This window comes from Caretta caretta, chromosome 9, assembly GCF_965140235.1.
Source record: "Caretta caretta isolate rCarCar2 chromosome 9, rCarCar1.hap1, whole genome shotgun sequence".
Lineage (NCBI taxonomy): Eukaryota > Metazoa > Chordata > Testudines > Cheloniidae > Caretta > Caretta caretta.
The window spans coordinates 91,215,525-91,232,846 of NC_134214.1; the positions used below are offsets into that span (position 1 = coordinate 91,215,525).

A 17,322-nucleotide genomic window follows, 5' to 3' on the forward strand; every position below is an offset into this window, starting at 1 on the left:
CTGCTGGGTAATCATCTCGGATGATATTTTAGCATTATTTATGGTTTCCTGTTATTTTTGAGGTAGGGTCAACAAAAGGAGGAGATAATGGTGATACTGGAGGAGATAATGGTGAAACAAATATTGGGAAGGCTATTTTTTGTCCTCAAAATAATTTGCAACAAACAATTGTATTTTACAGTAGGCTTTATCATCCTATACAATAATAAGATGCTTTAGCTGCAACATGAAATTTTATCTTGTGCCTTTCATTGGTCCAACAGTACTTGTGTTAAAAGTGATTTCCCCTCTCCCCCCCCCCCACAACAGATTTTTTTTTTCTTTTTTAGTGCAGTTTGGGCCTCACAGATTCATACGTATTTTCAAATGGCAATGAAAAAGGGACTCTCTGGCATTTGATCTTAGTGACGTATGCTGCACATGGTAACTAAGGGCTCGATCCTGCAAAGGGCCGAATACTCTGGCCCAATCCAGAAAAGTACTTAAGTATGGTAGTGCTGTTGACTTCGTTCAGTGGATTACTCACATGCTCAAAGTTAACACATGGTCAAGTGCTTTTCTGGATCAGGCTCAGCACATTGCAGTTAGCCACAAGTTTCTATGGTTGAGGAGGTTGTTATTGAGGGTATACTTCTCCCTCCATACTGACGAGGAAGGTGTTTCTGCCGCTTTCAAAGACTGTCCATTTCCCATTATGATCACAGACTCTATCTAACGCACTTGTCACATATTGTATGGCAATCAGTCCCATGGGAATGCTCTTTGAGAAACTCAGGTATGATCACTCACAGTAACACGTTGTCCTAACATGTGGGCAGATTCTTCCACTGCTGACAATTTCAGCCAACCAGGGGAGAGAGATAAAGGGTGCAGTGGAATGCTAAACTGTATTATGCTGTTCAGCCATTAGGTGGCACTGTGTAAAATACCTTATTTAAATTAACCTCAGCCATATCTGGCACAGCATTAAAGGATCTTATTATGATAAACACACCTGGTGTGTATGAGGCAGCTCTGCCAATCTGGCGGTGAAGTACATGACATGGCATCAAAATAACAACAAAGGTTGCAAATAGAAGGAGTAAAACAACAAAGGTTGCAGGATCTCATCAACATAACCCCTCTGATACAGCTTTGACAAACATTCATAATGGAGAGACTGGAAGACAGTGCAAGATTTCAAATTGCAAACAAACTCCAAAAAGAAACTGAAGATATACAGGTATCTTCTTTAATTTATGCTATAGGGAAGCAGGAACTTCCCTATCTTTAAATCCTTAGACCTTTCTGAAGACAGTCACCAAAATGACTATGAAAGGGTTCTGGCTGTCTGATGCATACTTTAAACCTCAGAGAGGTGTGATTTATGAAAGAGCATGTTTTCACCAGAAAATTCAAGAATGAGGGGAAAACGCTGAATGTTTTCTAAAAGCTCAGCGTACGTTAGTTGAAAACTGTGTTTTTGGAAATGCAAAACACAAAAATATTAGACACGCTCATTGTTGGGTTAACAGAGAAAAACCTTTCACAGCACCTGCAACTGAAGAGAGATTTATAGCCACAGCAGCAAAACAGCCTGAACTGGTGAAACAGCAAAACCAAGAGAAACCTGACAAACCTGAAACTAGCTTAGAAACTGTAAACAGACACTTTAATGTTAAAAGTCATTATCATAAAATCACTGAGGCAAGGAGAGAGAACTCCCAAGCTAAGAGGGACAAATTCCAGCCTATGTGCACAAAGTGTGGAAAAAGTCATAGCCCAAGAAATGATGCATGTCTGGCCAAAGGTGCACAGTATTATACATGCATGAAATATGGGCATTTTGCAGCTGTTTGCTGCACTAAAGCAGTCAGGGGTTGACTCATATTATAAGCAATCAAGATCCATTGTTTCTGGGATCTATTGCTTCTGATGACACAGAATCTGCCTAGAGAATAAAACTGAATATTCATGGAAAGACTATACACTTTAAAACAAATTCAGACACGGATATCACAGGCACCTCAGAAGGGACTTAAAATCACCTCCCAGAGGTGAAGTCACCTGACACCCCCAATTCCTCCCAGAGCTGAAGTCACCTGACACAGCTCTGACTATCCCTAGAGATATTCTGAACTGCATAGGCCAGTTCACCACAGAAATAACTTACAAAGACAAAAGATATGCATTCAGAGTGCATGTGATCAAAGATTCAAAGACCAACAAACTCCTCAGTCACAGTGTGGCAGCCATGACGGGCCTTAGTGAGAAAGGTGGAAGAACTCGATGGAGGAGTTGATGATAGTGAGCTTTTGAAAGGAGATCAAGTACAAATCAAGAGACAATGCTGAACCATACAGTGTTCAAACACTCCTACTAGAGAGACCTTGAAGAGATTAGCTGCAGATTTATGCAAATTCAGAGGACTTCATTACCCGGTCATCATGGACTATTTTCCAGGTAGAAGTAATGTACTTGAAAGACATAACATGTCACAGTGTTATCAAGAAACTTAAATGCACTTTTGCTCACTTCAGTATATCAGAACTTTTAGTGATGAACAACAGACCACAACTCACTGCAGCAGAATTTAAGTCATTCCAAATAAACTATATATGATTTTGTTCACATTATTAGCATCCCACATTACCCACAAGCAAAAGAAGAGACTGAGAGAGCTATACAGATGTCCAAGAAAATCCTACAACAAGACCCATTCCTTGATCTTCTGACTTACAAATCAACACCAGTAGCAACTACTGGATATAGTCCAGCACAGCTCCTGATGGGAAGACAACTCAGAACTATTGTTCGAACTTGGGAAAAGAATCTATCTCCAAAGTGGCCAGACACGAAGAGAGTAGCCAATCGGATAAAAGGGTTAAAAAAGCTTATGAACACTTTTACAAAAGATGTCACGCAGCTAGAGAACTGACAGGTCTGGAACCTGATGACTGTGTTCATGTCAAATTAGATGGAGAAAAAGGATGGACAACGGCAGCTGTTGTAAAGAAAAAGAATTCAGATCACCTGTGATAGAAACCAACCGTGGACAGTTTCAACAGAAACTACAGTTTGTTCCTCAGAAAGAACAATCAACAGAGTAAATTCTAGAAATGGCAGATACAGAACAGTAAAAAGAAGAATCAAGGGTTCCAAACCAGCCACAGTCAGACGTAACAAATGAACAGACTGATGACCAAGTTGTTACAAGTTCGGGTAGAGTAATTAGAAAACCAGTATGATTCACAGACACTCAACAGAATGAGATATATTGAACTTCAAAGACAGCATGATAGTGTAAGTTTTGTAAATGGCAAGGATGTATAACTTAGTGTGGTAGATAGAAAAGGAGTACTTGTGGCACCTTAGAGACTAACCAATTTATTTGAGCATGAGCTTTCGTGAGCTACAGCTCACTTCATCGGATGCATACCGTGTTTCCACGGTATGCATCCGATGAAGTGAGCTGTAGCTCACGAAAGCTCATGCTCAAATAAATTGGTTAGTCTCTAAGGTGCCACAAGTACTCCTTTTTTTTTTGCGAATACAGACTAACGCGGCTGTTACTCTGAAACCTGTATTATATTATTCAGCCACTGGGTGGCACTGTATGCAAAATACAAGAGTTACAAACACCGTCGGGAATGGAGGTTGTCCTAACTCTAAACAAAACGTTATGGTGGTTCTTTCAAAAGTTTACAGCTGAACATTGATAATACAGTTTTGAAACTTTACTATGCAAAAGAAAAATGATGCTTTATTTTTTAGTAGTTTAAGTTTAACACAGTACTATAGTGTATTTGCTTTTTTTCCCCCCACCCAGTCTCTGCTGCTGCCTGATTGTGTATTTCCGGTTCAAAATGCAGTGTGTGGTTGACTGGTCAGTTCATAGCTCTGATGTTCGTAACTCTGAGATTCTACTGTACCTTATGTAAACTAACCTCAACTGTACCTGGTGTGTAAGAGCAAGCTCTGATATCTAGTACAGAAGTATGTGACAAAGGGGACTTGAAGCCGAAAGTAGCTTCCCCCGGTTCAGTTCTGAAACTGGCATGTCAGTCAGACCTCTGTGCTCTAAAAACAGCAGCTGGTGAGAAAGGAGCCCTTCAGGAGCCAGCCAATGGGAGAAGCACCCCTCCTGCAAAAACATACAACGTGTAGATTCTTCCAGAATTAGAAATTGTGAATTCTGCCTTCATGGCTAGTTTTCTTTAGGTACTTTCATTGTGTGGAGGCTACATTCTCATAGTGGACTGTATTTTTGTGCCATATCCTGATACATAGAGTGATGTAAATCCTAAGGAAATATGTGCACATAGCACTTGGCATTGCCATAAACAAGACACCCTGCAGAACAACTACTTATCTCCATAAGCACAATAAGTATGTAATTGCAGGCAATCTGGGAATGACCTGGAGATGTTCTTGTTATAACTGGTGAGCCATTTTCTAGTTGAAAATTAAAGTAGCAAATCTCTGGGAAAGATTTGGTTTTATTGCTTGTGAGGTGAAATCCTTATCTACAAATGTAATGAAAAGGCTCTTTAGAACAGCTACTGTTTCATCAGTCACATCAGTATAAAGATGTGCTTAATAAATGCTTTTGCAATCTAGTTTAAGTGTAAAAACACAGAACATGTCTGATCTTGTTTTTAAACTCTCTAAGGAATGTATTAGACATAATCACAGAAATCATTGATAGAAAAGACTTATTAGGACTAGTCCAAGGGCAATACAGTTTTGATCTCTTTTACATGGCCCCAACCAAAAAGCTTCCACTATTTCCCCAAGATGAATACTCCACTATCTCAAAGGCAACAGGCAGATATATTTAACCATTCTCAAATCGCGGTTCACTGCCCCGATGTTGAAGCACGTTAGTCTTCAAGCAGTCATGCCTGTGAGCAGCTGTTACAGCCGGAGGAGCTAGTTGTTATCCAGGGCTCAGTTGTAATTTGCCACTTTTAGCCACTTTGTGCTGCAGCTTTATGTGATGTGTGTGAGGTTTCTTTGGTGCAAATTCATCTGTGATCAGAACTGCAGATGGCACCAAAACAGAAGGGATAGCAAACACAGAGGGACTGCATAGTGACCATGTGAGATTAGCCCATTAAAAGTTGCAAGCAATATGGGGAAATTTTATACTAAAAATTCACTACAACCAATAACGCCTTTGCCCTAGGAGAGGAAATAAACAGCACAGATACAAAATGGGGAGACCTAATGAAGCTGTTGTAAGTGCAAGTTTGAGAAGCATGTTTTCCTCAATTACTGAATCATGCTGACTAGTATTGTCTATGTTCTCTGTTTGTCATATCCACCTATTGCCTCTTGTCTTATACTTTGATTGTAAGGTCTTTGGGAAAGGAACTATCTTTCTGATGTAATTTGTACAGTATCTAGTAAAGTGAACCATGATTAGGCCACCCAAGTGCAACCACTATACAAACCAATAGTAATAATAATAGTAGACGTTCTATACGACATAGGTTCCTATACTTCTCTCATCACTGTAGTCTCTGAGCACCTTCCAGTAGTGCATTAAATGGTGCAATAAAAATTGTCATATGTGGCTCATTCACTCATCCTCAGCGAGAGAACCATGTGTGCAGTGGAATATACTGTTAGTTTTTGTTGGTGGTGTGTGTTTTTTTAAATGTACACAGTGCTGCGTGGTTATGACCTTGCAGGCAAGGTCAAAGAAATGCACCTTGCACTTGGGACAGAAGGTGATGAGGTTTGTGATGCTCCTGATTTCCTGGGGAAATTCATTCCCCGGTCTCAGACAGCTCGCACCCCCCAGAAAGTTCTGTCTCTCTCACAGATGAGGGTTATCCTTATTGTTGCGAGTCCTATTGTGCCAGAGGAGCAGAATTGTCAATCGTGGTCTTCATCCCCGAGTTTTAGGCTCTTTTACATATCCTGGGCCCACGCCAAGGAGTGCCTGGAAAATAAGGACACAGCCCTTGAACGTGACTTAATACGCTATGGAAAGCCAGGTTTCATGTGCCCCAGTAGCCCATGTCACAATGAGACATGCTAAATGACTTCCCTTTGCCATATCCTTTCACCCCCTCCTCCCACCTTTCTCCTACTTGTCCCTGCTTCCCCTTCCAAACCTTCCAGATCCTCAGCCTCTTCCCCAGTACCAAGATCCTCTCTCCACCTCTTCTCCCACACCAGATCCTCCCAACCCTCCGCTTCCCAGAACCTCCCCCTACCCCACCATCCTTCCTTCCCCACCCCCTCCTCTTCTTGCTCGCTGCCCCGCCCCCCTCCCGAGCCCCGCCCATGGCCTGGCCGCCTGCCGCGCGCTCTCCCCTCCGTATCTGCCGGCGCAGCCGTTGGACTCTTCGAATGGAGCGCGCGGGCCCTGCGGCCGCCTCCGGGAACCGCCCCCTCGCGCGTGCAACATGGCGGCCCCCGGGCTCGCCCAGTGACAGGCGGAGGGAGCCCAAGCGGGCCGCTGCCCGGGGGCTCCGAGGTGCCCAGCGCCATGGAGGCCGCGGCCGCGGGGCCCAGCGCCCCCCGCGCTGAGGAGGGGGCTGGCCCAAGCCCCGCCTCCTGGCTCCAGCGGCTCTGCAACGAGGTGCTCCGCTCCTCCCAGCTGAGCGTGTCCCTGGCCGAGGCCCCGCCGGTGGCCGTGGTGGCGGTGGAGCGCTACATGGCGGAGAGCCCGCCGCCGCCCAGCAGCAGCAGCAGCGGCGCCCTGCCCAAGCCGCCCGCCCCGGCCTATTGCTACGACGTGACCCTGGCGGACGGCAGCCGGCGGGAGAAGTGCTACCTGGCGCCGCCGCTGAACGCCCTGGTGCAGAGGGGCGCGCTGCGCGCCGGCGGCCGGCTGCGCCTCACCCGCTGCTCCTACCTCTACGACGAGAAGAAGCTGAGCTCGGGCTTCCTGTGCCTCGAGCGGCTGGACGTGCTGCGGGACCCGCCGGACCTGCCCCCCGGGGGCCGCGAGCCCGACCAGCAGCGGCGCCCGCCGCTCAAGGGCGGGAGGAGCCATTACCTGCCGCTGTGGAACAACGAAGATCCCTACGGGGACATCTGGCTGGCGAGCCGGCCGCCGGAGCGCGTCGATATCGATGGTAAAACGGGGGGGTCGATGCAGGAAAACAAGGGGGGGGGCTTGTTGGCCGTTGTCAGGCCTGCGGGCGCCTGGAAACTGACCTGGCCCCTTGGCCCAAGCCCTGGTGTTGTGTTTACTTAGCGAGGGGATTGGGCGGTCTAAGCCAGGTCTATGCTACAGATTTTTGCTGGCTGTGTCCGCTCTGTGTAAAGAGACGTGATCACTGACCAAGGTAGCTGTACCACCAGAAGTCCTTAGTGTAGATGCAGCTCTATTGGCAAAGCTGTGCTTTTACCACTGTAGCTTGTTTTGCCTCTGGGCTGGTTACTATACTGGAATAAAATCCAGTTATGCCGGGAGAGGTGCATCCATAGTAGGAGTGCTCTGCCACAGTAGTCTACCAATATTCCTATAGCGGCAAAGCAAGCCTAGAGTAGACATTGGCTAATTCCCTCACAATTTAAACAACAAACATTAGTAAACATTAAACAAGTAGTAAACAGTAAACATTCTAAATATTGCAAAAACATGTTAAATTAAAAAAACAGCTGTGATAGACGTATTTTCTCAAAATACAGGCCTTACGTAGGGGCCTAATTTCAGATTTGAAGTGAAATCTGAGCAGAAATGTAGTTCCATGTCCTGCACTAACAGACCCCCGCAAGCACACAAAAGCCCTTCAAAAGTGAACAATGCTCTGTTTAGGTGCAGGAGTGTGCCCATGCACAACTTGCTGCAAGATTGGGGGCCCGAGTTCACTGAAATCTGTATTTCATAAAAGTTTCCCACTGTTTGTTTGGTTTTTTTTTGTTTTGTTTTACTTGCATGATAAAAATGTAGTAGTCGTACTTTCAACATATATGCCACTTTTGGAAGAAGAAAAAAAAGTTCAGTACTTTGTGCAGATGACTGAGAACTGAGATTGTTTATATAGCATTAGCAAACAGTTTTAATTTTTATGAGAAACATTATAAAATACATAGGAAATCCTCAAAAAGAAGAGGAGTCCTTGTGGCACCTTAGAGACTAACATTTATTTGAGCATAAGCTTTCGTGAGCTACAGCTCACTTCATCGGATGCAAGCTCATGAAAGCTTATGCTCAAATTTGTTAGTCTCTAAGGTACCACAAGGACTCCTCTTCTTTTTGCGGATACAGACTAACACGGCTGCTACTTTGAAACCTGTCATATGAAATCCTGTCTGCCTTAATACATTTCTATAATCTGCTGATACAAATCATGCAGCGGCACATGTACCACCAAAGAGGTTTATTCAAATTCAAGCATGCGGACTGTTTTATCACTTGATTTTTTTTTCCTGCTTTCTGTTTTTTCACTAGTATCCAAATTAACTTCTCTTGGTCATCTGGAAATGAACTGGAGGAGCAGAATACACTTCAGTCCATTGCTTGTGAGAATCTTGCATAAGGCTAGACTAAGGTACTATGGGAAACCTGACAAAAAACTGGATATACCGTATCAGGTAGGGGGGAAAAATCCAACTTGTCTGAGTAGTTCTGAGGTGTGCAGATCTTATTTCCATACCGTAAGGGTACAGCCAAGGGTCCTATAGTCAGCAACAAATAAACCCTAAAATTGTTTCAATTGTAAAAGCTTAACCATTTAAAAGTATGAAAATTGATAAATCCCATATGTGTATATGTATATGTGACTGATCCCAGTTACTATAGAGCTTCATGGTGTTAGAACAGTGTCAGTGTTGTTTTTTTAATTGTTTGTCTTAATCTCAAACTGAATTTTTCTTGGTAACTATATCATAAAGAGAAAAGGAGTATTAGTGGCACCTGAGACTAACCAATTTATTTGAGCATAAGCTTTCGTGAGCTACAGCTCAGAGTTAAGGTGGTTGTAGTTAGGGCTGTTGATTAATGGCAGTTAACTCACACGAGTAACTCAAATATTAATCACTATTTAAAAAATTAATCGCGAGTAATCGCACTTATAACCGTAGAGTAGCAATTGAAATTTATTAAATATTTTGGATGTTTTTCTACATTTTCAAATATATTGATTTCTTTTACAATACGGAATACAAAGTATATATTGCTTACTTTATATTATTTTTATTACAAATATTTGCACTGTAAAAATGAAAAATAGTATTTTTCAATTCACCTTATACAAGAACGATAGTGCAATCTCTTTATTGTGAAAAGTGTAACTTACAAATGTAGATTTTTTTTGTTTGTTTTTGAGTGCAGTTATGGACCAATGTAAAATTTTAGAGCCTACAAGTACACTCAGTCCTGCTTCTTGTTCAGCCAATCGCTAAGACAAACAAGTTTGTTTACATTTACGGGAGATACTGCTGCCTGCTTCTTATTTACAATGTCACCTGAAAGTGAGAACAGGCATTCGCATGGCAGTTCTGTAGCCGGCCTTGCAAGGTATTTACGTGCCAGATATGCTAAACATTCATATGCCCCTTCATGCTTCGGCCACCATTCCAGAGGACGTGCTTCCATGCTGCTGCTGATCGGATTTTAAAAAAAAAAAGTGTTAATTAAATTTGTGACTGAACTCATTGAGGGAGAATTGTATGTCTCCTGTTCTGTTTTACCCACAATCTACCATATATTTCATGTTATAGCAGTCTCGGATGATGACCCAGCACATGTTCGTTTTAAGAACACTTCAGCTGCAGATTTGACAAAACGCAAAGAAGGTACCTTTGTGAGATTTCTAAAAATAGCTACAGCACTCAACCCAAGGTTTAAGACTCTGAAGTACTGTCTAAAATTTGAGAGGGACGAGGGTGTGGCGCATGCTTTCAGAAGTATTAAAAGAGCAACACTCTGATGCGGAAACTACAGAACCCGAATCACCAAAAAAAGAAAATCAACCTTCTGCTGGTGGCATCTGACTCAGATGATGAAAATGAACATGCTTTGGTCCGCTCTGCTTTGGATTGTTATCGAGCAGAACCCATCATCAGCATGGACGCATGTCCCCTGGAATGGTGGTTGAAGCATGAAGGGACATACAAATCTTTAGCACACCTGGCACGTAAATATCTTGGTACGCCGGCTACAACAGTGCGTACGAACGCCTGTTCTCACTTTCAGGTGACATTGTAAACAAGAAGCGGGCAGCATTATTTCCTGCAAAATGGAAACAAACTTGTTTGTCTGAGTGATTGGCTGAAGTAGGACTGAGTGGACGTGTAGGCTCTAAAGCTTTACATTGTTTTATTTTTGAATGCATTTATTTTTTTTGTACGTAATTCTACATTTGTAAGTTCAACTTTCATGGTAAAGAAATTGCACTACAGTATTTGTATTAGGTGAATTGAAAAATACAATTTCTTTTTTTACAGTACAAATATTTGTAATAAAAAAAGTCAGCACTGTCCACTTTGTATTCTGTGTTTGTAATTTAAATCAACATATTTGAAAATGTAGAAAAACATCTAAACTATTTAAATAAATGGTATTCTATTGTTAGTGCGATTAATCGCGATTAATTTTTTTAATCTCTGGCCAGCCTTAGTTGTAATGTTTGGAAATTTTTACATGTGTACTTTTTTCTTAGAATGTACATGTATTTAAACATCATGTACATTACTTTATTTGGTTATTGCTTCCAAATGTTTAGGTGCTTTTATATTGTAATATTAGTTTTTCAAGTGTTTGTTTTTATCATAGAAATCTTGACTTTAAGTTTTAAGGGTTGTTTTTGCAGAGCATGAATTAGGCCTGCATGGATACTTTCAAATGAGCATCAGTACATAACATTTTGCCTGATGATGGGTCTCTACACTCCTATTGTTCTAAGCTGTTGTTCCCCCACCCAGATGCAAAATAAGTCTGGATCTCTTGTTGGTGCTGTATTTCAGCAGACCCAGTCCAGGTGGTGCTCTTAAACTGCTCAGGAACAAGGGTGGAACATCAGTCGCAGTCCTTGGTATGAACTATGGGATCAGTACCTAGAGTTGATTCAAGTGGAGGAGTCAGTGGCAGACGAGGAAGAGGAAAGATCCAGCACCACTTGCTCTTTACATCTTTTTTTAATTAATATTCTGCATTTAGGCCATAATGCACTGAAGTCCTCACATAGTGTAAAATGTTATGTGCCTAAAGCTACATGTATTGAATTATTTTTAACACACGCAGATGTGTGCATTATTCTGCATGTAACAAAAATATTCTGGCACATCATAACTTGCCCCAAAGAACTTGCAATCTGAGGACAGATGGACAAGTAATACAGAGGTCAGGGAAAGGGAACCAGAAAAGGAATATTCTGTGCTGATCAACACGATTTGCTATAGGCAGAATGGCAGAAATAGATTTTTAAGAGGGACTTAAAGGGAGAATGTAGGAGCCTTGCAGGTGAGTTCATGGGCAACCATGTGTAGGGGATTGTGTGGAAGAAAGCATAATGGTGATTTTTGGAGGCTAACAAATAAGTGGATACAGGTGGAAACATCAGTGGAAACGAGGTTTGTTCCACTGAGTTGCTGCATTCTGTAAGTATCCTGGAAGATCTGAGAGGCATTATGTGGATTGCGTCACCTGCGCAAACATGGTCCCTGGACAAGGTTTTATCTGAGTAGAGGAGTAGCAGTGGGGAATCATTCAGTGTATGGATTTTTTTGTATGTGTTGAAGTGCATTTGTAGACTTTGCATGCCAGCAGGTTAGAGCTGGAAAAACTTTTTAGGCAACGTTTTCCCAATTTGGCATATGAAGATTTCCCTGTGAAAAGGGTTCACATAAAGTTTTCTGTCAGAATATTTTGTTCACAAAATTTCCACATGAAGGGGGTTCTTACACAATTTTATATATTAGTTTTGATGACAGAATACCCCTCTGCTAGTAATTTTTTTTTTTTCTTGAAAACTAGCCCACACACAATATTATGACCCATGCTGTTTCCCAAATGATTCCTGAGTTATAACTTGACAGTTTTTAATAGAGGTTCTTTATACTGGCATTTTGAAGTGTTATCTTCTTTAAAAAAAACTTCTGGGTTTTTTTTCCCCCCCCTATTTGAAGGGTTACCTTAACATTGTGAGAAATGTGAACATTTTCACTATAGGAGGTAGGGGAGGAGAGTGGGAGAGGCTCAAAATTACCCTTCTAATAGAGCTCTGGAGGGAGAAGCACTCTGCTAATTATGATTTATTATTATGTATTTATTTGAAAAAACTGGTGAAGATCCCACATAAGTAGCAAACTGTGAGTTTGACCCTGCAAAGACTAAACATGCAAGTATCTTTAAGAATGTGAGTACTCCCACTGATGTCAATAGGGACTACTTGTGCATAAATCTTTGCAGGATTGAGATCAATAGAGAAGTGAGATTCCCTGGTGAGCTAGTAATACAATTCTAGCTTGGTTGCTTCATTTCTTTTCCTGTAGTCCTACAGCTCAGGCCCATAATATTTCCTCAAGGTTTATATTGTGAAACTGATTCATGGCATTTTCACGGCACTTAGAAATGCTGAACAGGAGCAGCTACATAATTGGGATTGTGATGCAGGAAAATATAGGATTCTTGCACTCCCATGTTTGAATTTAAGCTTGTGGAGCATACCATGGCTTCAAGTTTATAATGAGTATCAAAACTACTAGGGAAATTACTGTTAATTGGGCAGGCATTTTAATAGTTGTCCAAAAAGAAGAACATTTGTTATCTATGTAGTTAAAGGTCAAACACATGTTTGGTTTTTCTTTTCTAGGCTTATTTTGAAGTTGCTGATAGTTCAGGCATGATGTCGATGGTTTTGTGGAATTCTTTATGTCCTGAGTGGTATAACAGTATGAAGATTGGTACAGTACTTCTGCTTGAACAGTATGGTATCAAAACCAGTTATCCATTTAAAACACAGCCAACACCAGGGGATTCGCAGATGAAGAGATTTACTACGATTGGTTAAGTATTCCAGAAATCTGATTTCAAGTATTGCTGTTAAAAAGTTAGAAAATACCATTTCAGCTGACCAGTTACAAGAGCTACAGTGAAATTACGTGGCCTTTCAATAGATTTACCTTCAGTTCCCATTTAAAGGCAGGTGAAATACACAGTCCATTTTTGGGATGATGTTAGTATGGTCAGCGAGAGCAGTGGGTCTTGGCACTTCACCCACTTGAAATGAATGAGGTAATGCATACCTCTCACAGCTGTTGTTTCAGGCTGTCTGCACACTGGGGTAGATATTCTTGCTTTAGTTACACTTGGGTCATGTTGACAAGCTTTTTTTCCCTCCACAACCATTAGATGAAAAACTATCATTTTTTTGTAAATGAAAGCTGAGTCTGATATGATCACATAATTCCAAGTGTTGGAGCCCTAGGTACAGGGCTCTAGTGCCTATGTCTTAATTTGGCCTTCCTTCCAAATTAGTGTCACAAACAAATATAATTAATGTACTATTTCCATCCTCATCCGGATCATTCAAGGTGGGATCTAAGAGTCACATCCTGTAACAATCCATACCGGTGCCCATGTGGCGCCCCACTGAAGTAAGAGTTTGGTGCTTTATGATCTCATTTTACATTAATGATTGCTACCAGGTGCACTAAACAATAGTATCATGGTCCTTGATGTACTGATTCCTCAACACAGAGGAAAGAGGCTTCCTTTCTGCTGTTGGAGGGTGTGACAGAGCCAAGGCAGCCCTAATACAGGAACGCTAATGCCTTATTGCAAGACAGTGGCCTCCCCATAACAGGCCTTGTCACCAACACTTCTTTCTCCCTGAATATGGACTCCCCTTCCTTACGTACTCATATTCTGAATTAAACAGCAATCAGAAAAGCCATTTCCTTGACACACACAAAAATACATATCTTTGGGTGTTGGTGTATACATCTCCTTTTCTTCTTAGTAATGACAGTTTTGCTAAAGTAGTCACTACAGTGCATGAAAATAGACAATGTGCTGCACTGCTCAAAGCCATGTGTTCTCTCTCATGCATTTTGCTTTAAACCCTGTACTTAGCATCTGAAGTGTTTATGATGAGTTGGCAGGAGAGAGAAATGTTTTGCCAGGCAGGGAGACTTGGGGGGAAGACAGAAATGAAAACTGTTAATGCTTACAAGCCAGCATAACAGTAATTATACTTGCCACAGACCTGCCTGCAGCAAAGAGGCGCTGTCAGATATGCTAGTCTGAGACTCCTTTTTGTGTAAACAAAAATCACTCAAATTTTTAACGCTTATAGAAGTCTTCAGTTTGGTGTCACCACACCATTTATTGGGGTATCAGTGGTGATGAGATTAAAAACAACTTGGGAAGTAAGGCTACATATAATATAGGCTAATAGTTGCACAATGCAAGAATAAAATTGTAACTCAATAATGAAGTGTCATGGGGCATCTGCAGACTATAGTTGTAGTTTGTTTTTAAAAAAAAAAAAAAAAACTATTTTTCTCTTATCCAAAATGTGTACGTTATTCTGTATATTTCTCTTTTTGACAAATAGCTCAAACACTTTTCCCTGGCGTACACGTAACAAAAAAAAAATTACATATGTGTTGATGGATGAGCTATATTCATGGATGTTGTAAAAAGACAGAGTAGTGTTGTAGACTGCAAGAATATAGAAAAATTCTGTAGGACAACAGATATCCATTTTATATAACTATTTCAGCATGCACTTGCTCTGTATTTTCAGAATGACATTAAAAGTGAGATGCTGTTTCAGTAAATTGTCTCAGATGGTATAAAAAAATAAAATGTATAAACAAAGGCTTGATTTAAATACTTTGTCAGCCACAAATCCTGCTATAGGATATTTATTTATTATAGAACATGCACATACTGTGAGTGCCCTTCCAATAGTTAATTGAAACACAATAATCGACAGTTACATTGAACTGCTAAAATCACTGACCATTGAAATAATACACTTATAGTCCGTTATATCCCATCTTCTAAATAACCAAATATTCTCTCCTGTCCTCATTCTCAGATTCCCAAAAATGAGTCTGTGTGTCTGAAAGATTAAAAAAAGCCAGGTTTTGTCAGACCATGGGGAAAAATGCATCCCATAGTTGAGGGACCTTCGCAAAGAATATCCCGATAGCAACTTTCTATATTCTATCAAGTGAGCGCTAGCTTGTGTTCCTGTGCTGGTTGCAACTGTTGTAGTTTAGAGCAAGGACTGTGGTGATTTCTCAGGACCCAAACCATTTAGGGCTTTAAATGTTAAAACCAACACCTTGAATGCCACCCAGTAGTCCAGAGGCAGTGTGTGTATCTTAGTTCAATGAATTTATGTGGTCCTAATGAACATAGCTCAGTGTGCTTAGCAACAATCTTCAGCGTCTGAATGGTCATAAGGTATAGAGTGTATTACAATAATCTCAAAGTGACAAAGACAGGGATGAGTGCACCAAGCGCAAATGAAACAGCTGATCGTACCACACCGGATGCATTCCCCAAAACTACTGCCTTTTCATCCCAGGGTATAACAATACCTCTAAATTGCAGACTTGAGTTGTTAATAATAACCTCCTGCCACAAATTTATGGAGCTCACATAACTATATAATAATTTGGGTTGCTTCCAAGAATCTAGTAATTCTCTATCTTATCTGGATTAAGCTTCAGCCAAGTAGTCCTCACCCGAGCCCAAATCTCTGGCATACACTATCAATCACTGTACTGGACCTGCCGAATTGCTTATAATGGAAATATACAACAGAGTTTCTTGATCATAATCGCTTGGAGTCAAATCAGAACTTCCACCACTGGCACTTCAGCTGTCTTCCCTCCTATTTCATCCTTTAAAAGTGTTCTGTAAATTATGGTGATCTTTGAGAGTGTTTAAGAACCTGTCGATAGTGGTTGACAAAAGGTTTTTAAAATATCCAACTGGATCATCAACAGACTACCCCATGGAGGGAGCTGGACAATCCAGCAAGGTTCTTCGTATAATTTGTTACAACCTTTTATGACATCCTTACATTCCTCACTTTATCCATGTAAAAGTGGCAAAGAGTCCTGTGGCACCTTATAGACTAACAGACGTATGGGAGCATAAGCTTTCGTGGGTGAATTTCGTGGTATTCACCCACAAAAGCTTATGTTCCAATACATCTGTTAGTCTATAAGGTGCCACAGGGCTCTTTGCCGCTTTTACAGATCCAGACTAACACGGCTACCCTTCTGATCCTTTTATCCATGTAGTGACCTAAAATCAGAAACACAAATTTTATTCGTACTTGCAAAAGCAGTGGGCCAAAGTAAGAGTGTTTCATTTATTCAGCAAAAATACCACTTATTCAGACCTAAAGAAGAGCTCTGTGTGGCTTGAAAGCTTGTCTCTCACCAGCAAAAGTTGGTCCAATAAAAGATATTACCTCACCCACCTTGTGTCTCTACCTATTCAGAAAATCAAAGTAAAGGTTTCCTTTGAATACATTTTTATGCTTAAAATGCTATTGTTTTTCCCCAGAAATTAGCCTGAATGTTCGAGATCCTCCAACTAAAATTAACATTATTCCAGAAAAAATGGTTAAACCGGAGTGGAGATTACCTGAAGTTAGATATCGGTTTGTCACAAGGTAAAATAAAGGTTTGTGTTCTGTTATGTGTGGCCTAATGTTTTGCTAATTTTTATTGAATTTTAACTGGGAATATTACAGGAAAACATCCATTATACCTTGTTATGTCTTCCCAACTTTTCTGCTCTGGACACTATTTAGGAATTTTTCAGAATGATTTAAATTTCAGGTCTTTAAGAATTATCAACCATTTCTCTTTAATTTTGTTTTTAGGTCAGAACTGGATAACTTACCGAACAATCATTCCTGTGATATTATTGGTCTTGTAATATTTGTAGGAAGGGCTGAAAGAACAAGAAAGAGAGGTTTTTATAAAAATTCTTTTCAACATTTATCAAATTATTACAATTTGGTGGAATATTATTTAATTTAAAAAAAATTTTGTCTGTGCAGAATATAGTGAAGATTTTTGGATTCATCGCTGGGCACATGTTGTTGATGGGACATCTGACCAACCATTCATACTGGAATTGTTTGCCACTTCTCAGCCGGATGTATTTGAACATATTCACCCAAGTATTTATCGTACAATAGTCTGACTATTTTATTATTTACTTGTTTATTTCCGTTTACAATATTTTTCTATCTAGGCATCTTTGCCATGAATTCAAATTATCCCTAAAACTTCTCATCCCAACTCAGAAAATAAATGAGCAGTAATGAAAACAGACCCAAACAATGCCTACCACAGCAAAAGATGGTAGCCCTCATCATAACAGACCTTCCCCAATAA

The 17,322-nt window shown here is 40.8% G+C and overlaps 1 protein-coding gene and 1 long non-coding RNA gene across 4 annotated transcripts in view; one reads left to right on the forward strand and one right to left on the reverse strand.

Moving 5' to 3' along the window:
- Positions 1-3,715: 3,715 nt before the first annotated feature.
- On the reverse strand, positions 3,716-7,084 carry LOC142073241 (uncharacterized). The gene is made up of 2 exons (XR_012670015.1): positions 6,995-7,084; positions 3,716-5,929 (listed from the first exon to the last, which is right to left on the reverse strand). It is a non-coding gene; the product is annotated as an uncharacterized LOC142073241 (long non-coding RNA).
- The window catches only part of RADX (RPA1 related single stranded DNA binding protein, X-linked), a 34,488-nt gene continuing 23,450 nt past the window's right edge, over positions 6,285-17,322 (forward strand). For 2 of the 3 annotated variants that reach the window (XM_048865375.2, XM_048865377.2), the window contains exons 1-6: positions 6,285-7,073; positions 8,396-8,538; positions 12,759-12,951; positions 16,481-16,589; positions 16,803-16,894; positions 16,983-17,105. In XM_048865375.2, the coding sequence (XP_048721332.2) occupies positions 6,482-7,073; positions 8,396-8,538; positions 12,759-12,951; positions 16,481-16,589; positions 16,803-16,894; positions 16,983-17,105 (1,252 nt within the window). In that variant the 5' untranslated portion in view covers positions 6,285-6,481. The remainder of the gene's footprint in view (positions 7,074-8,395; positions 8,539-12,758; positions 12,952-16,480; positions 16,590-16,802; positions 16,895-16,982; positions 17,106-17,322) is intronic. The other variant, XM_048865378.2, reaches the window with a different exon arrangement.